General features: G+C 40.5%; 1 protein-coding gene and 1 long non-coding RNA gene across 2 annotated transcripts; both read right to left on the bottom strand.

The window, feature by feature from the left end:
- Positions 1 to 777: 777 nt before the first annotated feature.
- On the bottom strand, positions 778 to 7,393 carry LOC146491984 (uncharacterized). Its single transcript, XR_014872364.1, has 4 exons — positions 6,851 to 7,393; positions 6,568 to 6,721; positions 6,227 to 6,353; positions 778 to 5,937 (listed from the first exon to the last, which is right to left on the bottom strand). It is a non-coding gene; the product is annotated as an uncharacterized LOC146491984 (long non-coding RNA).
- Positions 7,394 to 20,170: 12,777 nt separating this feature from the next.
- LOC146491985 (zinc finger MYM-type protein 1-like) lies at positions 20,171 to 25,700 on the bottom strand (the record flags this gene model as incomplete). Its single annotated transcript, XM_085150495.1, is given in 2 exon segments — positions 20,171 to 25,537; positions 25,539 to 25,700. Coding segments are annotated over 2 exon segments (768 nt in total), but the record flags the coding sequence as incomplete, so codon positions are not given.

Consider the following 25,700-nt stretch of genomic DNA (forward strand, 5'->3'; position numbering starts at 1 on the left):
GTTTTCTTGCTCAGTAAACTTCCAGCTTTTATTATCCTTTAGGTAAGCAGGAGGTTCACACAAACGCACCCCCAAACACACACTCACATACATACACTCAAACACACACATTCTCGCACATGCATACACGTGCTTACACGTGCACTCATACACACATACTACCTTATCTTTTGTAACCATAGGGGGGTTTTACAATGGGAGGTGCTTGTGTGTACTGTAACTGTTTTCAATAAAAGGCGGCAAGGAAGGCTGTTTATTTGATGCTGGCTAGGAGACAGGTGAGGAGCGTTTAGCTCCAAGAGCTTGGTTCCGACCAGTCTCCCTTGCTAGCAAGTAAAAGATGTTCGTCTTGTTTCCTTCGTTAACGGGAATACGTTTCTAAACCAGCGGGGCCTGTGGAAGCGCAGACCCAACAAACATGAATTCAATTGAAAATAACACAAAGACAAGTACAAAACACTGTGAATGTCCTTTGATTTACTAGAACTACCATTGACCACCAGTTACAAATGAAACAGGTGAAGAAAGCTTGTTTTTTTTCTTACCCTTGATATGTGAGGAAAGTTTTTTGAGATCCTGGTCCTCTTCATTGAACTCTGAGAGATGCACTGATGGTTTCCATGGTATCCAAAGTTGATTGATGTTTTGTGGCTCCAACATTTTCTATCACAAGTCAGAGCTACTAAAGTGTGAAAAACCACAACTTTTAATGTGATTTCAGATTAAAAACATTGGATACAAAGTAATTACTTAAATCAGAAGCAACAGAAAACCTCACCATGTTTTAGGCTACGTCCACACGTACACGGGTATTTTTGAAAACGGAGATTTTCCGTTTCCGTTTTAAAAAATAATCCCGTCCACACGTAAAGGCAGAAATGAAGGAAAACGCTGCTAGGAACATGCCAAAGCAACAGGTGGCGATATATTCCTAACCGTGCAGAAATGTTGGCCAATCAGAAGTCTAGAAGAATTGGTGGGAAAAAGTAAACAAAGCTGGGGCATAGAAGCAGAACTGAGTTGTATGTGTGGAGGGACAGTAACTGTGTGTGTATATGTAAACATTTAAACACTGCAGAGAGAACAATTAACAGTAACAGTATTGTAGAAATTCATTTCACCGAAACAATAACGTGGCGCACAGTGTGACGTCAAAAAAGGCGCACACCTTTGACGCTGCGTTTTCTGCGTTTTCTCCGTTTTTCTCGTCCACACGTAAATGCAAAAACAGAGTTTTCAAAAATATCCACCCTGGCCGGAGTTTTTAAAAATCTCTGTTTTCAGTGACCAAAAACGGCGTTTACGTGTGGACGAAAGGTGCAAACGCATAGAAAAATCTGCGTTTTCAAAAATACCCGGGTACGTGTGGACGTAGCCTTAGTTAGTCTGGTCTGAATATGTAAATCCTAAAATACATGTAAATATTGACATGTTACAGCAACATCAGTGGCACACCATTTTTTAAATTAACCTCCTAGGACCACACAAGGCGTCCATATATGTCACATTTTGGGTTGTCTAGACCAAAATACAAAGTTTTGTTTTAGAAGGGCCTGACATCCACTTACGAGGACATTATTCTGCCACTGTCCTATTGAAATTTAAATCGAATGCCCTCATATGTGGATCTCATGTTTCCCAGAAACAAAAATCAAGTTTAAAAAAAATCTAGTAATTCTTTGTTTTTACATTCATCAGGTCCCAATACATCCAAATATCAAAGAGAAAGTCAAAATGCATGCCATGAGAGAGTTTGGGTCTTAGGAGGTTAAAATAAAAATTTATTAAAATATTACACTAAAAAGTCCCCCCATTGTACCTGTTGCTAGGAATATTTATGTATTTTACATTATGTCCACTTTTGGCAACAGTAGATAACTCCAGGCCTCGAGTGCCAGTATCCTGCAGGTTTTTGGATGTGTCCTTGATACAATACAACTGATGTAAATAGCTAAATGACCTCCTCAACATGTCTTGAAGTTCTCCAGAGGCCTGCTAATGAACTAATCATTTGATTCAGGTGTGTTGACTCAGGGTGAGACCTAAAACCTGCAGGACACCGGCACTTGAGGACTACCCCTGCACTAAAAAGTCCTTCCATTGTATCTGTTGCTAGGAATATTTATGCATTTTGCAATATTTATATTTAATTTTAAGACACATTATATTTACTAAATAATCAAACTAATTAAACACTGGCTTTAATATTCCAAAATTATCCACTCACAACTCTGGCTCTTGTAGCTTTTATTATTGCTTAAGTGTTTGAGCTACTACTTATCTTCACTCAGGCAAAATACTTCTGTAGTGATTTGACTTCAATGCTAATTCATAGGCAGAATATGAGAGACAATATAAATCAATAGCTGGGGTGCTCTTAAGTGTTTAAGCTATCACTTATACTGACCCACCTAAAAACACTTTCATAGTTTTGTCTGCTATTTAAATCCACAAACATAAGGAGAACACGAAAAACTGTGTAAAGATCTGACGTTTAGCTATGTTTGGAATTGATAATATTAAAATTAAAAATTCAATTAAAAAACTAAAATCAGACATAAATGGGTTATTAAACTTCAGGGAAATCTTCAGGTAAAGTCAGAGGTCCTGTGTGGGGGCTTTGCTGTAACAGATTATAAATCCTGACTATATGTTTTTGCCCATCAGTAAATGGAAACATCACAAAAAGCCAAAGTATTGTATGTAAATTGCCAAATATGCTACACAATGCCAGGCTCATATTGCTTCAGTTACAATGACGGTTTACTTACCAACAATGGCAAAATCAGGGTTCTATTTCAATTTGTGTGACAAAACAAAAACAAAAATACAGAATCAGACACCTCAAATCAGCATCAGAGTCAATACTGCATCATTCTATGTAGTCAAAAAGATTTGTTTAACTTGGATGATACATTTGTAGGCTTTTACATTTGAGGTCACCTGCATTCAAATTCTACTTCCTAAAAATATTATCAACTGCGCACAGTATCATTTAGAATCATTTAATATGCTGTTATTTTTTATCTTATATCTATATACCATATTAATAATATTCATGGCCCATTTTATTTATTTATATCATTAATTTTCCCCAAAGTGAGAAGTCAGACAGAGCTGCAGATTTAGGTTTTATTTAAAAGTGGGCCTGCACAAACAAGCGTTTGTTACACAGTTCTTAAAAATGAAAAAGTCTCCTTCTTATTAAGAGACCTTATTATTCTTGTATTAAGTATGTGTTTTATCCTCTCTCTCTCCCTTCCGTTAATTAACCAGCATCACAGACACACATGTGCACACACTTGACTCTTTTTCTCCCGGTGTTTGGCCAGAGGCGGTAAAATGGCTTCTTTGATGATGCCGTCAACTGTCTGAGCAAGCAGCAGCTCTTTGAACCTGCTGCTTCAACAGTCAATCACTGATTCTAAAATGGCGGCTCGTTACATAACCTTACAACCTAATGATGCTGTTTTAACCTACTGATTTGTAAACAGGAGAACTAACTGCAGCTTCCCTAACAGACTCAGAAACACTTAGCACCTTAGCATATGCTACTTCTATGGGATCAGAAGGATGCCACCTTGAAACGAAACCGAAAAAAATATTGAAACCGAAAAAAAATATTGTAACTGAAATAAATGTACTGAAAATTCTTGTATTGAAACCGAAAAAAAAAATTACAGTGAAAAACAATTAATTGAAACTGTAATTATTTTGTTTTCGCTTACAATTTTTTTTTCAGTTTCAATCCATTTTTTTTCGCTTTCAATCCATTTTTCGCTTTCAATCCAGTTTTCGGTTTCAATCCATTTTTCAGTTTCAATCTGCTGGCACTGTTTTGGCGTCCAGAGGCGGCTTGAGGGGGCGGGGATTCCGACCCGCATGAATTTGCATATATTATAGAGTCCGTTGCTCTTGCTGACCAAGCTGCCATTTTCTCTGTTTGCCTCTTTCAATGGCTGCATCAAGTTCAGGTGGACCCTCTTAACCGCAGGTAAGTAATCATTTTCTGTCGTCTTTCTTTGCTATTTCACTTGACTGGACATAGGTTTAGTTTTTATTAGCTAAATCTGGTGAAGTTGTGGTAAAATGCCAACATTAGCCTATTCGTTGTAGCAAGCTAGCTGGCAGCTAAAATTTGCTAAATTCAATGATGCCCCTGTCTCTTTTGTGAATAAACAAACACTTTACCTTTGAAATGAATTCTGTAACCAGTGTTTATTATGAGCTACTTCACAACCTTGAGGAAGACTGCCTGCTTGACCCCTCCAACAGCCTCCACCTGTTCTGTGCTCAGTACATCTTTGTGGAACGTCTGCATAAGGACCTTGACACTTTCAAGAACGGGTGGGATAATCATGCCCTGCGAACAGAACAAAATCTTACGCCTAATCAACTTTGGACAATAGGACTTCTTCAAAATCCTGTGGCTGCACCAGAAAACACCGAGGTACAACTATAAAATGTGTTATTACAGATGTTTTATAACCCTTAGGTTTTTGTACCTTGAAATTCATGACATGCATATATTTAACATGTGCACCTGTCTTGTTTTAAAGACTTTAACATACCTTTGTAGTTGCTGCATACTATAGTTATACTGTTCATAACAAAAGCAAGTGAATTTTCAGGACATTCAAGAACATTTCTCTTTGGACCTTGACTGTTCGAGACCAGAGAGTGGTGGTGTAGTTCTTCCACCAATACAGTGTCCTTTGGGGCCTGAGGAGATGGCAGGACTGAGGGCAGCCATTCATCCTCTTAGTCCCTCCTTTGACAACGAAAGAGACCTTTATGAGAGTGCTGAACTATATCATAGTTCATTCAGTAACACAACAGAACCCACTCAGTTAGCCTTTCTCCTAGAATTTGACCACATTATTTGTATTGTAATGACAGAATAGCAAATCAATCAATCTTAAGATGTATTTTCAGATTATTTGATGAATGTATCTTTTTTAATTGCATCAAATACTGTTTTTTTTTTAGTTTTTTTTTTTACCTTTTTTAACTTAATGTTTAAAGTAGCCACATTCAGTTAAGCATCTCATGTCTGATGTTTTTGTAACTGGGTTGATTCAATTTGTCATGTCAATAAATACTCTAAACAATTAAATGATATCATTTTAATGACTGAAAAAAACAATTCATCAAGTGTAAGAATATTTATTTTCAGCAAAACAGTTGGAATATCACTAAATTTACAATTCACAGTGGAAAACTTTTCAGTAACAAAATAGTACTACATGCTTTATATACAGAAAATATATTTAAACAAAATTCACTTAAACTTCTTCCGACTTACAGAATTTAATTTGCGAACAAGTTGAATCTTAGACTCAAGTTTTTATGAATGCAGTCTTCTGAATGGGCTCCTCCGTTTTGTGAACATAGTTTTTAACATTATAAGAACAAAAAGTAAGTGAAACAACGTGGAAAAATAATCTAACTGTAAATATTTTTTCCTTTTTTACTCTGTGTTCCAAGAACTGAAATAGGTTTAAAGGGTTAGACAGATAGTAGAAATACAGTGCAATACTGCATAACTTGTGATGCCATGCTATTTGAGTGTCAACTACACACGGCTGAAATCTCTCCACATTGTGACAGCTGTTGTCATAACTTCAGTGAACTCGGTGTATGAGTTCATGCGTGCCACAGGAAAGAAGATTGTGTTTGTGCAGGCACTTACAAGTGGGTAACATATGTAGTGTCCAGGCATCCTATCTTTGCATTGATGCTCAAATCTTACATGTATTTTAAAATTTGCCCTTTCTGAAGGAAGGCATGGTTTGTGTCTTTGTCCAGTTAACCACTGCATAATCGCTGGGACAGACATTCTCGGTGGTTGGTGTTTGGAAATCCAGTGTTCTTCCTGGTCCTAGTCCTGTAGGTCTTGGATCCCATACTCACAGCTCTTTTTGTCTTTATCCTGATCTGAAGAAGCAGATTCGACTTACTTTAAATCTTTAACTGTCATACCACAAAATTTATTAATATGCAAAACCAATTTTGTCATTTAGACATGAGGTAGATTGTATAAAACATCAAAACATATAAACAAATCTTTACAGAGATTTCAGTTCCTTTAGACTGTTTTCGTTGGTGATGACAATTTTGCAGAGTACAGTACGTTTGAAAGAAATGTTACAACACTGTATTTGTAACAGCTGTTGTGTTAATGTTGTTTTGATGATAATAACAGTACCTGGCTGACGGCACAAACCTGAGCTTTCAAGGTTCTCCAGGAAGTCTTGGAAGAAGTTGATGATGGCATTTTCTTTGGCATGCCTTGGACTTCCCCTCTCACTCAGCTCAGGCTCAAGGATGCTCATTATGTAATCAGCATCCGGCTAAAGAGATTTGGGGGCGGGGGGGTGTCACGTGTTGTGATTTCAAATAAACAATAAGAAATATAGATATTCTTCAATAGTCATTAATCTAAGCAACCTAAATAAAGGCTGAAACAAAAAAGTCCTCACAGGGCTATTACTACATCACATGTATTTTTAGAATCTGTTGTAAAAACTAAACAACTGAAATAAATAAATAAATAAAAACATTTACCGCTGTATCATCATTCTCATCTCTGGGAACAAACAGGTTTGAACAGAGACTATCGTGCCTTCCAATCACCTCCAGAAGGTTGTAGATCTTCATGCCATTTCTGATTTGCTGTAGCATTGGAGTCAGACGCACCATAGCATGCACAACAATTGATCTATTTAGAAAAGCAAACACAGTCATTAGTGAAACTGATGGGGTATGGTGGTATAAACCAGGGTTTTAACTTACAAAATATTACTTTCAAATGTTTCTGATTGGTATATTGTCTATTAAAATATACTACCTTATTATACTGTCCCGTTTGTCCAACTTCACAAGTCCTGTGTAACCACAGCTCACAATGTCTTCAGTGAGGTCTGTCAGGTTGTCTGCCACTTCCACCTGAAAACATACAAAAACAAAACAATAAATGATTTCAAGTTTTTGAAATTATGTAACTATACACACAGTGTTGGGAAGGTTACTTTTAAAATGTATTCCATTACAGATTACAGGCCCCAAACTGTATTTTTTAACGTATTCCGTTACGTTACTGAATGAGAGTAACGTATTCTGAATACTTTGGATTGCTTAATATATTATCATGCTGTTTACAACTACATAAATGTGATTTATTACTCTTACTGAAGGTTCGCGGCTCCGAACCATAGTAAAGGGACTTCTGGCTAATATGTCAGGTTCGTGTCAGGCTCGTAGCCAAAAACTAGCTTTACTTTGTTGTCTGGGTCAAATTTGCTAGTGAGAGACAGAGAGAGGCGTTGAAAGGCTGCTCCAACGGAACTCATTGTTTCGGAGGAAAACACGAACACAGTGTACAGTCGTGTCTTAATCCTGATGCACCCGCCAGGGGGAGAGCGGCGTGGTCGGGGGATGCGGGTCCCCCGTGGAGGGATGGAATGAGGAGGTTGGGGTCGGGAGATCCCCCGAGTGGATGGGGGGGGGGAGAGAGAGAGAGATATTGGTGGTCGCGAAAGCACAGCGTGTCGCGTGGCGAGATGATAAGAGTGTGGATGGCGGGTACTAAGTGTGTCGGGGTTTGGTTACAGAGGCGGCGTCCGGGCACGTGCTGTACAACAACAACAACAACTCCGGCATGCCAACGTGAAAGAAGAAGACGAAGAAGACAATGTCACGCACTAGACCGTGGGAGCCAAAGAGCACAAAGGTCGGTACAGGTCGAACGCTTTCGCCGGCGGTGTCATTGTCGTCCTCCTCCTCCCGCTCACCATCACCGTTGTCGTCACCATCGCCATCGCCAGCGCGTTTGGCGTACGCGGGGTGGGCTATGGTCGCTCCGTTGTTGCGACCGGCCACGTTTCGTTATCGAGGGCTAGGGGTCGAGGAAGACCAAGAGCAGCAGCGGCAGCAGCAGCAACAACAAGAGGAGAACTCGGAGAAGGAGGAGCAGGAGGAAGAGCAAGAGGCCGAGGGGGACGACGACTCGACAGCCCGAACGCTCGCAGACGAGGAGCGCTACTGGGAGGATCGGGAGGAAGAGACCGAGGAAGAGGAGCAAGAGGCTGAGAGGGACGACGACTCGACAGCCCGAACGCTCGCAGACGAGGCGCGCTACTCGGAGGATCGGGAGGACGAAAACGATGAGGTGGCGGACCAAGGGTACGTGGCCACAGAGGATCACGGTTACGAAATGCCGTTGCAACTCTGCCAGGATGGCGGCTCGCAAGGCGAGCCGAAAGGCCGAGACAAAGACAAAGAAGCAGGCGCTGAACCGGGGCGGGGGGCTTCGGAGCTGTGGCAAGAGGACGCCGGCCATGCTGCAGGTGGCGTTCATGATCTTGGGCGCGATCGCAGCCACAACGCTGTCGGCGAAACTCGTGATGCAGATATAGCCGATGATTATGACGAAGAAGAAGAAGACGAAGACGAAGACGACGAAGACTATGAAGAAGACGACGAACACTATGAAGAAGACGACGAACACTATGAAGACAAAGATTATGGGGGAGGAGGAGAAGAAGAAGACAAAGAAGAAGAAGAAGAAGACGACAACGGTGACGATGACCTCGACCCGCGAGGACGAGGCCCCACCGAAGAGGCCGTGGCGGCGGCGCGAGACGAGGCCTCCTCGTTCATGGCCTACTTCCCGCCAGAGATAGAGGACTCGGTGATCGCCATGACCAACCTGGAAGCAGACAGGCGCAGGCCCGCCATCGACGGATGGAAACCCATGGGCCGCGTCGAGTTCCGAGCCTATGTGGGGCTGCTCGTGCTCGCCGGCGTGTACAGGTCCGCGGGACGAGGAGGAGGACGAGGACGAGGGCCCGACACGATCATCCTCTCCTATGTGGCAAAGAAGAACAAGAACGTGCTGCTCCTCACCACCGCTCCTCGCTACCACCACCACCACCACCATCGCTCCAGCCCCGAGCCCCGGCCTAGCCGCCGCATCAGCAACAGCATCAGCAGCAGCAACAGAAGCAGCAACAGAAGCAGCGGCAGCAGCGGCGGCAGTGCAAAACCGCCCTTGGTGCTGCATTACAACCGCACCAAGGGAGGCGTCGACAACCTGGACAAGGTCGTGAGCACGTACAGCTGCAGGAGAAAGACCTGCAGGTGGCCCGTGGCCCTTTTCCACAACATGGTCGACGTGGCGGCCTACAACGCGTTCGTGCTCTGGAGGGAAATTCACCCCGACTGGATGGCGGGCAAGCTCAACAAGCGAAGGCTCTTCCTCGAGCGACTGGGCAAAGCGCTCGCGCGCCCCATGCTCGAAGCCAGGGCGTTAGCGCGAGGAGGAGGAGGAAGAGGAGGAAGAGGCAGAGCGGCGGCCCGAGGTACTGCCACCGAGGCCGACGATGCCGATGCGGATGCTCGTACTACACGTGCCGCCGCCTCTAACGCCACTCCTCTCCGGTCAAGAGGCGAAGGTGCCGCGTGTGTCCCAGGAGCAAAGACGTCAAGACCAAGATCCTGTGCCACGAGTGCCGAGTGCATGTGTGCCCCAAGTGCGCCGTCACGTACTGTCCCAACTGCGCCGCTTCTTCCCGCACCGCCGCTCCCCAGACACCACCGACGTCATAATAACACAAGCGCCCCACGGGGGCCCTAGCAACCCCAACCCTATCATCATCATCATCATCCTCATCATCATCATAACACACATATGCCCCGAGGGGGTCCTAGCGACCCCCACCCTAATCACCATAACACACATATGCCCCGAGGGGGTCCTAGCGACCCCCACCCTAATCATCATAACACACATATGCCCCGAGGGGGGTCACCAAGACCCCCCCATCACCACCACCACCATCATCATCATCATCATCATCATCATCAATACCATCCTAATAACAACACACACGCCCCTCGGGGGGGTCACCACGTCCCGAGAACAGGCGGGCGCACAAGGGTTAACGCGATCTTTCCGTTTTCGTATTTTTAGCGATTGACCGCAAAGTAAAGCTACCGAAAATGTACAACCCTTCATCCGGTCTTAAAATAGGAAGTTAGAATTTTCTCGTGCACAGGGTCTATAAAACAACACAAACTGTAGTATACAGTCATTTGAAACATATTCATTTCACACTGGGCTTATAGTAGTGCTAGCCGTTAGCATTGGGTTGTTAGGGTTAGCTCATCAAACACTCCTTTTAAATACTAAAATTGTAACTTTTCACTAAAAAAGCAGCCATTGTGTTACTTTAATATGACTTATACTTATAGCATATAGATATTTCATTTCAGAGCAGAGAAGCAGCACTCGCCGGCAGCAGATGGGGATGGAGTGGGCGGAGATGCAGGAGTGAGCCAGACACCAATAAAAAGTGACGTTCATGGGTAGTGGGAAATTATGGCGTTACACAAAATGGGCATTGTCAAAAATGCAAAAATGGGGGTGTCCAAATTCATGGGCTGCTTCCTCCTGAGGCCGCATTTGTAGGCTGATTACGTCACAGCGACGTGACGAAGGCTAATTCATAGACTCCTCCGAATGCAGCCGACAAATTCGTCCTCCTTTTCCCCGAATTTTAAGGATGGGTCGGGTGTATCCACCATATCCCAGAAATTAGAGCGCGGCCCAGCCAATTCAGTTTTCAACGATGCCGGCCGCTACTAAGTTTTAATATTACTCTTAATACTCTTTCTGGGTCACAAAATAAACTTTTAACATATTTTCAGGCGAGAATAAAGCTGTGTAAACTTCAAATATCTGCTCAGTTTATCAACATATCACATATTCTCAAAAGTGCTCCGATGTTTTCGGAGTTCGATAGCTAGCTGGGAGCTTGTGGGTCACTAGAGCCGGGGAGAATGGCAAACTCCCGGCACATTATTTTCAGATGACCGCGGTCTTTGGCTACTCAGGTTAAACATAATATAAAAGTCACTTAGATAACCTAAAAATGTTATTGTTTTGCTTTTTTCAGTGTTTTATTTGTTCGGGAGTATATCGGTTTGGCTGAGGTTAAAGTTATTAGATTACATTACATAAAATAAAACTTTATTAATCCCCCGGGTGGGTTCCTCCTTGGTTTTCACACAGCTGAATAAACGTCAAATAGAAAACTGATTAAACAGAAGTGTGAGATGGTGGAGAATTTATGCCAGTGTCCTGTTATATTTTAGATAGCAAGGAGCAGACGGCCGAGACAGCGGTGACGCAAATCTGAAGGCTAGACCGTCCAATTTCACAGCCGTTTACTTCCGGCCTACCCGACCTTCTGAGGACCCGGCCCACATAGACTGCGAAGGACGGGTCCTCAGGAGGATGCAGCCTATGAATTTGGACACACCTAATGTATGTCATTTTAACCCTCTGGGCCCTATGGTGGCCATTTGTGGCCACTTCACTTTTCTTTTTTCAACCATTTTCGCTGTGTTAATGCAAATGGAATGAAACTTCCCAAGGGTCTAGATTTTTTTCAGATTTTTTAATTTTTAACTTCAGCTCCTTAAATATATCAAATTGTTCCTCTTGGCTCTATCGTGGCCATTTTTGTCCAATTGAAACCCATTATAACCACCTTTTTTGATTCCTTGTTATTGACAGTACTAAATCGTGTAATTAAAATAAAACTGCTTTCATTCTAAACTTAACACATGAAAATTGTATCTCCAAAAGTTGATTCTGTTGGGTTGAACAATGGGCTGTGCCTGAAACCAGCCCACTGAAGGAACAACAGCCCATTGTTCCTTCAGTGGGCTGGTTTCAGTCATTATGCAAATGTACTGTTTATAAGATTGGGGAAACCTGCAGTCAGCTGAGACTGAAGAAGTTACTTGGATGAGTGACGAAACGTTTCTCCCAGAAAACACTACGTCCAGATGAACAGAATCAACTTTTGGAGATTTATTTTCCTGGACGATTGAGAATGCATCAAGACATGAAAATTGTAGTTTTTAATGTTTTTTTTTTTTTTTACCAAATTACATCATTTACCCATTTTTGGCCAAACAAGCAATTTCATGTAATATTCTTAGTTTCCAATAGGGGCGTTTGATGGCTTACCACACTCCAATGGACCAAATGAATGACAATATTTTGACATAGGTTTGATCTTAAGGATCTAATAGTTTGTGTTTGTGAATGACATTTCAGCACAAACATATATTTGCAAGATAGACTGGAATAAATTATGATGTTTCAAATATTACATAGGGTGCAGTGAATTTCTGTTGATGCAGGTTATTGAGCTTTGAAGCACAGGCTAAAAGCACTTTTACTCTTGTGCTTTTCATAAAAAGATACCATACCCAAAATATAAACTCTCAAAAAAAACACAACCCAATCACAGGACATTTTGCAGAATTCAAACCTGCAGCTGCAGGGCAAACAACAACAAACACTGTTTGTAAACGTGTCCTGGAGTTTATGCAGGTGCAGACGTTGCTACTTCTGTAGGTAAGCCTAACAACTTCCAAATCGTTTATTCTGGCAATATGGCAAGAAGGACAACACTGCTTCAAGCACTGTCTGTATGATCTGGTCAGAGAGCAAGCACAGGAAACAGTCCTCTGCTCTTGAAGAAAAGACATTTGACCAAGATGAAGAAACTTTCTCTCCAGAAGATGAGGGGACAATCTCCAAAGAGGGTGACCGTATTACCACTGATGATGAGTACTAGCCAGTGCCTGAATCCTCTTCTTTGATGGGGATTGGGGATGGGGGCATGGAGGTGGAGGCCGAGCAGCTGATGGAAAAGAATGCAGGAGCTTTTTCTGAGAACAAGGAGCCAGTGACTGAGTGGATCCCTCATGAAAGAAAAACCATGTGGGTCCCACTACTGAAGAGATACTGCTCTACAATCCAGTAGCCATTGGTATCAAAGGAGGGCTCACCCTTTATGCAGTTCCCTGCATTAGCAGCCTGAGATCTACTTTTGACTTTTTTATAACAAAGGAGATCTTTTAGCTCAGGGTTCATACGCCTTTTTCAGGGTCAAATTCAAGCACTTTTTAAGCACTTTCAAGGTCCCTTTTCAAGCTTTTCCAGCAACCCCCCCCCCCCCCCCCCCAAAAAAAAAGAAAAAAAAGAATGCATGTTTCAATTCGCATCACCTCAGTAAGACCATGTGAAAATTAAAACAAATCATCCTAGGTGAACTTAAACACCTTTGTTCCTCTTTTGTTACGACATAGAAAAACGCACCACACAAAAATACTGCAAGAGGAATCGGTCGCCTTATATACATCGTGTATAAACTCAAAATGCACATTTCACTTCAAAATTAAGATGTGTAAATGTGAACAAATCTACTTGTTAGAGATATTCTTCTCCTGTTGGGAAAAAACTAAATAGAAATAAATAAGTCTTCTCATCAGATATTGATGCTTCTTTCCTGTGTGACAAAAAAATAGGAGATAGATGTTTGTTTGTCGTTTTTTTGGTTTTTAAGTTAATTCCCAATAAAACTGTTTTATTTCTACATTGCTGTCTGTATTATTGCTGAAGTCCTAAACGATCACCTTTAAAGTGTTTTGTAAACGTAAACAGGGGGTGGCCATTTTTGGACACGAACAAGCTGAGAGGGAGTTTTTTTGTTTTTCTGTCAATGCACAAAAAATAATGCATATATAATCATTGGTACTGTTAATTATTGCTATGCACCTAACCTCCATTGTTAGAAAAGGAATTTTATGCTTTCATCAGTTTGTAAATCATTACAATTATATGATCTAACTGGTAATTAACCCTCTGGGGTCAACGGACGCGTCACAATGATGTCGACGAATAAAGATGACGTAGCAGCGAGACAGAGCCTCACTGAGATTCCGTTTCAATTTGTGTTGAAAGTGCAAACTTCAAACTACATACCAGTTTTTAAATTGTGTCGATAGGCCAAGATTAACCAGAGTTATGATTAATTATATTTGGCATACTTTTTCCCGAGCACTGTTGTCACGTTTACCGCAAGACGAGCAGATAATCACCGGACTTTCTAAAGACAGCGCTCGCATTGCAAGTGAATCCGCTCCCACCCACACTCCACCCACACCCCACCCAACAACATGGCATCCCCTTTTCTATTGGTGGAAAAATTAACCACATCAACCAATCAAAAAAAGATATGGCAACCCCGTTAGTAGGAGGTCTGCAGAGAGACAGGGAAGGCGTGACACGCCCACCAGGTCCAGATCTCCACTGCCTCAGGCAGCAGAGCCACATCTCAGGTCTGAGCCCTGGAAGTCAGAAGGGGATGCTGATATTACCCCAGAATGTAGCAGGTTTCAGCCACAGAGAACACCAGGAGTCCAGATAGAGACACTTTGCCCCCAAAGCCCAAAAGATCTTTTCTTATTGTTTTTTGCTACTGACACAGTCAGTACAATTTGTGCAAACACAAACAAAAATGCTACAAAAAAATCAGCATTTAGGCAAAAAATACAAATGGACTGATGTAGAGACAGAAAATCTCTATCAGTTTTTTGGTCTCCTGATTTACATGTCACTTGTGTCACTTCCAAGTCTCAGAGATTACTGGAGGCAGAATTCAATTCAATTCAATTCAATTTTATTTATATAGCGCCAAATCACAACAAATGTCGCCTCAAGGCGCTTCATAGATACAGAGAAAAGCCCAACAATCATATGACCCCCTATGAGCAAGCACTTTGGCGACAGTGGGAAGGAAAAACTCCCTTTTAACAGGAAGAAACCTCCGGCAGAACCAGGCTCAGGGAGGGGCGGCCATCTGCTGCGACCGGTTGGGGTGAGAGAAGGAAGACAGGATAAAAGACATGCTGTGGAAGAGAGACAGAGATTAATAACAGATACGATTCAATACAGAGAGGTCTATTAACACATAGTGAGTGAGAAAGGTGACTGGAAAGGAAAAACTCAATGCATCATGGGAATCCCCCGGCAGCCTACATCTATTGCAGCATAACTAAGGGAGGATTCAGGGTCACCTGGTCCAGCCCTAACTATATGCTTTAGCAAAAAGGAAAGTTTTAAGCCTAATCTTAAAAGTAGAGATAGTGTCTGTCTCCCGAATCCAAACTGGAAGCTGGTTCCACAGAAGAGGGGCCTGAAAACTGAAGGCTCTCCCTCCCATTCTACTTTTAAATACTCTAGGAACAACAAGTAGGCCTGCAGAGCGGGAGCGAAGTGCTCTAATAGGGTAATATGGTACTACAAGGTCATTAAGATAAGATGGGGCCTGATTATTTAAGACCTTGTATGTGAGGAGCAGGATTTTGAATTCAATTCTGGATTTAACAGGAAGCCAATGAAGGGAAGCCAAAACAGGAGAAATATGCTCTCTCTTTCTAGTCCCTGTCAGTACTCTTGCTGCAGCATTTTGGATTAACTGAAGGCTTTTCAGTGAGTTTTTTGGACATCCTGATAATAATGAATTGCAGTAGTCCAGCCTGGAAGTAATAAATGCATGAACTAGTTTTTCAGCGTCACTCTGAGACAGGATATTTCTAATTTTAGCGATGTTGCGCAAATGGAAGAACGCAGTCTTACATATTTGTTTAATATGTGCATTGAAGGACATATCCTGGTCAAAAATGACTCCAAGGTGCCTCACAGTGTTACTGGAGGCCAAGGTAATGCCATCCAGAGTAAGAATCTGGTTAGATACCATATTTCTAAGCTTTTCAGCGCCGAGTACAATGACCTCAGTTTTATCTGAGTTAAGAAGCAGAAAGTTAGTGGCCATCCAAGTCTTTATGTCTTTAAGACATTCCTGCAGTTTAACTAATTGGTGTGTGTTATCTGGCTTCATGGACAGATAGAGCTGGGTGTCATCTGCATAGCAGTGAAAATGTATGCTATGTCTTCTAATGATGCTGCCTAGGGGAAGCATGTATAATGTAAACAGAATTGGTCCTAGCACTGAACCCTGTGGAACTCCATAATTAACCTCAGTGTGTGAAGAGGACTCTCCATTTACATGCACAAATTGGAGTCTATTAGATAGATATGATACAAACCACTGCAGTGCAATACCTACAGCATGTTCTAATCGCTCTAATAGGATATTATGGTCAACAGTATCGAATGCTGCGCTAAGGTCAAGAAGGACAAGCACAGAGATGAGTCCACTGTCAGAGGCCATAAGAAGATCATTTGTAACCTTCACTAAAGCTGTTTCTGTGCTGTGATGAACTCTGAAACCTGACTGAAACTCTTCAAATAAACCATTCCTCTGCAGATGATCTGTTAGCTGTTTGACAACTGCTCTTTCAAGGATTTTTGATATGAAAGGAAGGTTGGAGATTGGCCTATAATTAGCTAAGACTGCTGGGTCTAGAGATGCTTTTTGAGTAAAGGTTTAACTGCAGCCACCTTGAAGGCCTGTGGTACATAGCCGATTATTAGAGATAGGTTGATCATATATAAGATCGAAGAATTAATCAATGGCAGGACTTCTTTGAGCAGTTTTGTAGGAATGGGGTCTAAAAGACACGTTGATGGTTTGGAGGAAGTAATTATTGAAGTTAACTCAGAAAGATCGATTGGAGAAAAAGAGTCTAACTTAACATCAATGGTACTAAGAGTAGCTGTAGATAATATTACATCTGTGGGATGATTATTGGTAATATATTCTCTAATGATAAAAATTTTATTTGTGAAGAAGTTCATGAAGTCATCACTAGTTAACGTTAAAGGGATGGTTGGCTCAAAAGAGCTCTGACTTTTTGTCAGCCTGGCTACAGTGCTGAAGAGAAACCTGGGGTTGTTCTTATTTTCTTCAATCAGTGATGAGTAGTAAGCTGTTCTGGCTTTGCGGAGGGCTTTCTTATAAAGCAACAAACTATTTCTCCAGGCTAAATGATGATCCTCTAAATTTGTGACATGCCATTTCCTCTCCAGATTACGAGTCATCTGCTTTAGGGTACGTGTTTGAGAATTATACCACGGGGTCAGGTACTTCTGATTAGAGGCCTTAGTTTTCACTGGAGCTACAGTATCCAGAGTCGTACGTAGTGAGGAGGTGAAATTATTAACAAGATAATCGACCTCTGTTGGGGTAGCGTTCAGATAGCTGCTCTGCTCTGTGTTGGTACAGGGCATTGACGATGATAACAGTGGCTGGATTATATTCTTAAACTTAGTTACAGCGCTTTCAGAAAGACATCTACTTTGATAAAGTCCACTCTCCACTGCTGCGTAATCAATTATTGTAAATGTAAATGTTATCAAGAAATGATCAGACAGAATCATATCTTGTCTGTGCCCCTTCCATCCAAAGTGATGACGAGAGACAGGTTCCGCAGCATATTTTGGAACATCCACCTTAGTGATCCCGAGGAGGATCTAAAAAATGATGCAAAGAAGGGAACACCAGGCCATGACAAGTAGTGATGGGTCGTTCGCGAACGAAATGGCTCTTAGAGCCGGCTCTTTGACGTGAACGACGCGAGCCGGCTCCTTCTCGCGAGCCGTCACGTGGGTTTTTTTTTTCTCTCTCACCCTCTCTCTCTCGCACTTTTTTTTCCGCTTCACTCCGCACGCGAGCCTTGTGCTTTACGCTGGGCAGAGGGGGGAGGGGCGGTAGTTACACTCAGTAGCACAGGAACAGAGAGAGAGAAAGAGAGCCAGGGACAACAACGTCACATTAAAAAGGTATAGTAATTATCCATAACTATTTTCAGTTGCAGATGATAAAGGATTCAGAAAGTTTATGCATGCAGGCCCATATGACAGAGAATGTGCATCTTTTTTTGGTTTTCATATTTTAATTTATATTTAATTGTGTTGTGGTTTGCAGTATTTTGTGTTGTTTCACTTTAAATTTGTAAAAGGAAAAAGCTGAAAATTTAAATAGTTAAAATTTGAAATGTGAATAGTTGATTTTTGTATTATATGATTTATTTATTACATTTTATGTGGAGTGAATAAATAAAAGTATATTTACAGCCCCTAGAGACAAAGCACGTACAAACTCCAAAACATGTAAAAACACGTACAAACTTCGAAGCACGTAAAAATGTAAAAACTCCGAAGCACGTAAAAACTCAAAACACGTACAAAACACAACAGAAGTGCTCCAGGATGCTGGGCGCAGTGTTGAGCTTTTATTACCTAGTGGCTACACAAGCCAGCAAGTACCAATGACCCGATTTGGTGTGTGGTAATAACAGGTAAATGAACTTTTTTAAAAATTATTTGAATATATATGAGTGCAGTGTATAAATACACAAACAATACACATATGCTTTCAATTGTGTAATTTAAGTGATCTAGTAGCTCTGCTTTGGAAGTTCAGTTCATGCTAGAAATGTGTTTTGGAGTTTGTACGTGTTTTGTCTCTAGGGGCCACGGCATACATTTATATATAAACATATATAAATAAAACCACTTTTTTTTTTACATTAGTAATCCCTTTTGTGCATAATTTTATATCATTGTTAATAATAAATTAATTAAAGCAACAAAACAACCTGAAGAGCCGGTTCGGAGCCGAAAGAGCCGGCTCTTTTTAGTGAGCCGAGCCGAAAGAGCCGGATCTCTAAAAAGAGCCGGAAATCCCATCACTAATGACAAGCTTTTTAGAATCAGGCCTCTATATGATGAGATCCTCAGTGCCTGCTAGGCTTATTACCACCCAAGGAGGGAGTTGTCAGTAGATGAAAGGATGGTGGCAACCAAAGCAAAAACTGGGATGACACAATATATGAAAGACAAACCGAGTAAATGGGGGATGAAAATGTTTATATTGGCTGAATCAAGAAGTGGCTACACCATCAGCTTTACCTTATACACTGGCAAGAATTAAACTGCAAGTGAGCATGGGCTGGCCTATGATGTGGTGATGAATCTTATTCAGCCTTCCTGTCTTGGCACTCGGTACCATATTTACATGGACAATTTTTATACAAGTCTCAGACTGATCCTGGACCTGACAAGCATGAGATTTGGTGCATGTGGCACCTACAGGGAAAAACAGAAAAGGGTGTCCCAAAGACAGGGCAAATCCTCTGAACAGAAAATGTCCAAGGGGATCTGTGAGATGGATCAGAGAGGGCCCACTTGTTTTTGTGAAGTGGATGGACACACGGGAGGTGTCTGTGTGCTCCACCATCCATCCTGCATTTTCAGGGGAGACGGTGAAGAGAAAGGTGAAGGATAGAGATGGACACTGGGCTACGAGAGAAATCCCTTGTCCCACACCAATCATGGCATATAACAAAAATATGGGCGGGGTTGACCTGTCTGACCAGCTCATTCAGTATTATTCCACTCACAGAAAAACTGCCCGCTGGTACAGGACCATGTTGCTGCATTTTTTGGACATTGCGACCACAAATATCATTCATCATGCATCGTGAGATGTGCAGTGCCAAGCAGGTTCAGCCCATGGCACATAAAGATTTCATGGTGGAGCTGGTGTGTCAGCTTTGTGGCATGGACAAGACAGGTGTTCCCCACAGCAGGAGAGCTGAACACATTCCTGTTCCCATTCTCACAGACACAGATGCTGTCCAGAAAGCCACTAAAGGCAGACTCAAATGTAAGCGCTGTCTCCAGGAGGACAACAGGAGGAGTGACACAACCTGGAAGTGTCAAGCCTGTGGTGTGCTCCTGTGTCTTGTGGTGGACAGGAACTGTTTTTTTTGTGACACCTGATCATCTTGTAAATAGATGGACAAAAAACGCCTGAGGCATTGGCTGCATTTTTAGTCAAATAGTTCCATATAAGATTGTTGTTTCAAAAATTGTACATAGGTTTTTAAAGTTTACTATTTATATTTTCATTTTTAACTTCTGAAAACCATTTATTAAACATGTTTGTGGTTTTTACAATAAAAAATATCACTTTTTTCCTACTCGGATTTTATGTTTTGTGTCTGATTTTATATCAATTATGCCAATACAGTTAGTCAAAATGAAAAACTAACTGTAAATTCAGACACATGAGGTTGTGCTGAAAAAAAAGATACCAAACAAGGCAAAGTAAACAGTTTTTAAAGGTGAGGTAAAATCAAAAGTAGGTAAAAACGGCAAATTATACCCTGGACCCCAGAGGGTTAAAGGGTTAAAATTCTGAATTTGAATGCAATTTTGATTTTCATGACCAGCACTGATGCCAATTCAAAAAATCAGGTCAATGAAAGTGGATTTTATTTTAAATATACATTAATTTTTATAGCATTTTGTAAATGTAAACAAGTGGTGGCCATTTTTGCCCACAAACAAGCTGATATTGAGGATTCCCCTTGAACAAATCACCATAATTTCCAAATCACCAAAAAACCGTAGGGTCATTCTTGCCCCGTTCTGTTCAGAACAGATGGGAAAATATTCAAGTGTTGACAATTAATAATTAAAATATGCATTATTAAAGATATAGGACTTGTAATGTATTGTGGAAGTACTTCCATGGCAAAAAATGGAAGCAACTTGAAGAATAATACACGATAAAGAATAAAGAGAAACAGGAACTCAATGCTTTACAACATTCACACAATTACAGTATTCACACAATTAAGCTTACGCAGCAGCAAGAAAACATGGCGACCGAAGATTCTGAAATGCATGGTTCCACAGGAAATAAAGGTGTGGCCTAATTTAACACTCACAGTGTTAAAATGCAGAAACAACTAAAATCGACACTAACACTTTTCAGGAATCAACGTGTTATTGTAACTCGATTAGGTGTTGAACTAACTCGGAATGCTGTTTAATTAAACTAACACTGAAAAATCCACACTGGCATTTGGGCCAAAATACAGACATTTAAACCTGCCAAGAAAACGTTTCTCATTCTGCAGCAAACACATGTAACTGCACATACACAACTCGATAGCAGTGTTTCAAAACTTGCCCATAATTTCTAAGGTTTTTAAGATATTTTTCAGTATTAAAGTGAAGCTTAGTGATAAATCAGTACGTAGGTAAACTGGAAAACTGCGCTTTAAAAAACTCAATAAATCCTCAGGACTGATGTGTGGCAGAGATCAGTGCTTTCAAATTGATTTTTTTTTTTTTTATACAAATGCGAATATTTCATTTTGAACTGTAATTCTATGTAGCAGAATTAGATTAACATAAAATATAAATCAGCTAATAAATTGTGGTGTTATGTAGCTTCAATGAATTAGCTCCAGTTGTGGTGCACACTTTAATGACTCAACAATTATAGTGAAGTATATAGGAGTGTGAAGTATATTTTAATGCAGTATACTTATACTTTTCCATCAGTAAAAAAATATTTTTACAGAATGTACATATATAGTATTAATACTTTTATACAAGTATAGGATAGGTATTTCTTCCACAACTGTAAAAAGTTGATAATCAGTTTACTGTTCATCAATAGAGTTTTAGTAATAACCAGCTCTTTAATATTGTTCTTGCTAGTCTCTTTATGAATTCAATTAAGATCTAAAATAAACAAACATTCAACTTAACAAACAAAAATTGAAACAATTTCAAGAAATTTGTACAAAAAATATTTGAACAGTGGCAACACACAGCAGATAGATGTGCGATTTTTCCCTGTGGTCTTCAGGTCCAGAACCAGATACCACAGGGATGGATCTAGCCAATCCAATCCAAGCCACATTTACTTATAAAGCACTTTAAAAACAGCTAGCACTGACCAAAGTGCTGAGCATGAAATAAGAAAAAACATAAATACTAAAAATAAAAATACAATAAGGGTAAACAATAAAGAACACAATATCAAAAAGACAATAAAATGAAAATAAATTAACATTTTAAAAATATTGATTCAGGAGGCCTAAATTGTAATAGCAATGCGTTCCAAAATTTGGGAGCTTCCAATCAGTGATGGGATTTCCGGCTCCTTTTAGAGAGCTGGTGTTCTGACAAACCATCCTACTTTGGCAAAACGGCCTACCATAAGTAGTTTATGCACATTTCTGCTGTCAGAGAGTAATTCCAGCACCAATTTAAGTAGGTATGACGGTTTGCCACTTAACTTTGCCCATCAGAGTATACTTGTAGCTCATATACGTACAGACAGGATGGTTTGCCACTTCATTTTACCTGTTAAAGTATGCTTGTAGGTAACATTCACAAAGGTAGCATGGTTTGGGACTTAATTTTACCCATCAGAGTATGTGTGTAGCTGTTATTAACAAAGGTAGGATGATTTGCCACTGAATTTTAGCTGTTAAAGTATGCTTCTAGCTCATATTCAGAAAGGTAGGATTTTTCGCCACTGAAATGTAGCTATTAAAGTATGCTTCTAGCTCAGATTAACAAAAGTAGGACGATTTGCCACAAAATGTTAGCAGTTTAAGTATGCTTGTAGTTGACATTCACAAAGGTAGGATGGTTTGGCAGTTAATTTTACTGGTCAGAGTATTTTTCTAGCTAATATTCACAAAGGTAGGACAATTTGCCACTGAATTTCGTGTTGTGCGCATGCGCAGAAACAACGGGTAGGATGGTTTGCAAGGTAGGATGGATTCCCAGAACACTGGCTCTTCTGGCTCGGCTGACTAAAAAGAGCCGGCTCTTTCGGCTCTCAACCGGCTCTTCAGGTTGTTTTGTTGTTTTAATTGATTTATTATTAACAATATAAAATTATGCACAAAAGGAATTACTAATGTAAAAAAAAAAAAAGTGGTTTTATTTATATACGTTTATATATAAATATATACGGTGGCCCCTAGAGACAAAGCACGTAAAAACTCCAAAGCATGTACAAACTCCAAAACACATTTCTAGCGTTAACTGAACTCCCAAACAGAGCTACCTAGATCACTTAAATTACACAATTGAAAGCATATGTGTATTGTTTGTGTATTTATACACAAGCACTCATATATATTCAAATAATTTAAATAAAAGTTCATTTACCTGTTACTACGACACACCAAATCCGGTCGTTGGTACTTCCTGGCTTGTGTAGCCACTAGGTAACAAAAGCTCAACACTGCCCCTAGCATCCTGGAGCAATTCTGTTGTACGGGCTTCGGAGTTTTTACGTGTTTTGGAGTCTTTACGTGCTTCGGAGTTTGTACGTGTTTTGGAGTTTATACGTGCTTCAGAGTTTGTACGTGCTTCAGAGTTCGTACGTGCTATGGAGTTTTTACGTGCTATGGAGCTTTTACGTGTTTTGGAGTTTCTACGTGCTTCGGGGTTTGTACAGCTTCGGAGTTTGTACGTGTTTTGGAGTTTATACGTGCTTCAGGGTTTGTACGTGCTTCAGAGTTCGTACGTGTTTTGAAGTTTGTACGTGCTTTGTCTCTAGGGGCCACCGTAAATATACTTTTATTTATTCACTCCACATAAAATGTAATAAATAAATCATATAATACAAAAAACAACTATTCACATTTCAACTTTTAACTATTTAAATTTTCAGCTTTTTGCTTTTAAACAAATTTAAAGTGAAACAACACAAAACACTGCAAACCACAACACAATTAAATATCTTTAATATCTCTCTTGCCAGCGCAAAGCACAAGGCTGGCGTGCAGTGGTGTGTCTAGAAAATTTTTGTTGGGGGGGGCAGGTAGGGGCACAGATTTGGAGAAGGGTGGCAGATGTAATTGGCAGATAATGTTAAAAAGAATTCTACCAACCGTTAACCATAATTCAATAACCCTATAAACCTAATAACCAAATGCGCTTTTAACTTTTATTAGAATAAGATTTTCACTCAACATTTTTGAACATTAAAATACAAACATTTTTAACATACAATTGGCAAATTAGCCAATGCAATGCAAAACTTATCAAAAAAAGAACATAATCTTCTCACAAGCTGGTGTTTGATTTTGAAACAGAAAAGACAAATAAAAAGACTAACATTTGAATTAAACCTGAAAGCAAGTAAATATTTTTTATGCCTTCTTTTGATAATGTTTTCAGTATAAATTGTACACAAATAAACCTCTTGAACTTTTAATAAGACTGTTACATGTTAAGAAGACAAGAAGTACAAAAACATTTGTAAACAGCAGCACTTGTAGTTGCAAAATATTTATGTTTTGAAAAGAGAATATTATCAATGACTTAGAATAGGTGGATCCGCCTGTTACGGTGACGGGTGGCAAAACGTGTTATAAAGTCATCCAGGCTTAATGATCTTGCTCTTTTCCTCTCAATACTCAAAACTGTTCGTAGATGATTTTTTATAAGCTTTAGCACTGAAAAGCTACGTTCACAAGTAGCACTGCTGACAGGTAAGGCTAAAGCTATTCGACATAAACGAAAAAGCTGTTGAAACACCTCTTTGTAAGGCTCTAGGAAGGTAGTAAACTCCAAAACACTGGAGAGTTCATTCCCACACCCTGCTCTCCTTTGAACAACCTTTCTAGCTTGATACAGCTCATGTTTGAGGTCTTCAATATCACAGTCATATAGACAAGCCAAGCTTAAAACTATTTCCTCTGACAAAAAGCTCTTTTTGTCAGAGGAAAGTGCCTGTATACCGCTCATAATATCACAATTGGTCTTGTTGAAGCGCTTCTCCATCTCTGCATGTACATGGTCAAGAATGGGGTAAAATACTTCCCTCTTAAACTTACACCTGTGTTGCCCGATTGAAGAATCTACAAAATAACCCTTAAGCCTAAGGCTCTCTCTCTGCACCCTTCTCTAACTGTCTCAGAGGCAACAGTACACTGTTCTGCAATATCCATTGCGTCTTGCCACAGCTCATCAAAATAGGATTCACTTCTATATTGGTCCAAGGTGTCTTGAAGTGCATGAATTAGGTCTACAGCCTTTGCTAGATCAAGAGATGGAGACTAAAGTACATCAGAAAGCAACTTAATTTCACCTAGAATTTTTATAAATGTGGATAAATTGCCAATAAATGTGAGGTCAATTTGTGCCAACAGACCCCGTGCCTCCACTGATCTGTCATCACTGTTCTCTAAATGTATCTCATGTAGTACTCTTAATGTAGCTGGTAATCTGTCCATTACAGTTTTGCATGCACTGTAACGACATGCCCACCTGGTATCACTGAAGTTCTCTAGGAGCCTCTGGATAAATGTCCTTTTGAACTGTGATCCATTTTTGGTGAACATATGAACCTGACATATAGACATACAATTTCTGCAACAATGAAAAAAAGCAGTCAGCTTCAGGGACTGCTTTCACTGCATCAGCGATAACAAGGTTAAGGCAGTGTGCATTGCAATGTACATAAAATGCGTGTTTTGCCTCTGTTTTGATCCTGGCTGCAACACCCCTGCATTTGCCTGCCATTACTGACGCCCCATCATATCCTTGGCCTACAAGTTTGGATCGATATTCAAGGCCATACCTTTCCAGACACTGTATGATGTTTTGGGTGAGCCCTGCCGCATCTAGCTGACTTGCTCTCTGGAACTCGAAAAAACTCTCTTGAACAGCCCCATTGTAGTAATACCTTAGTACTAATGACAGTTGCTCTGTTTCCTTTAGGTCTTTTGTTTCATCTGCAATCACAGAGAAGTACTCACTCTCCTTCACTTCTCTGATAATGTCTTCATGTACCATCTCTGACAGACATTCCATTACTTCATTCTGAATGGTGTTACTGGTATATTTTGCATTTTCTGCAGCTTTAGTTTTTTTATGCAATCAGTGGATTATGCTTAGAAATAAGTTCCATTATCTCTAAAAAGTTTCCTTTGTTTTGTGATGTATCTGTCTCAAGATGCCCCCTTTGGGAGAGGTTTTGCATCGCTGTAAGGAGAAGTACTTCAGCAACAGTTTTCATATATATGCGATTTTCCTCTACTTT

This window comes from Neolamprologus multifasciatus, chromosome 23, assembly GCF_963576455.1.
Source record: "Neolamprologus multifasciatus chromosome 23, fNeoMul1.2, whole genome shotgun sequence".
NCBI lineage: Eukaryota > Metazoa > Chordata > Actinopteri > Cichliformes > Cichlidae > Neolamprologus > Neolamprologus multifasciatus.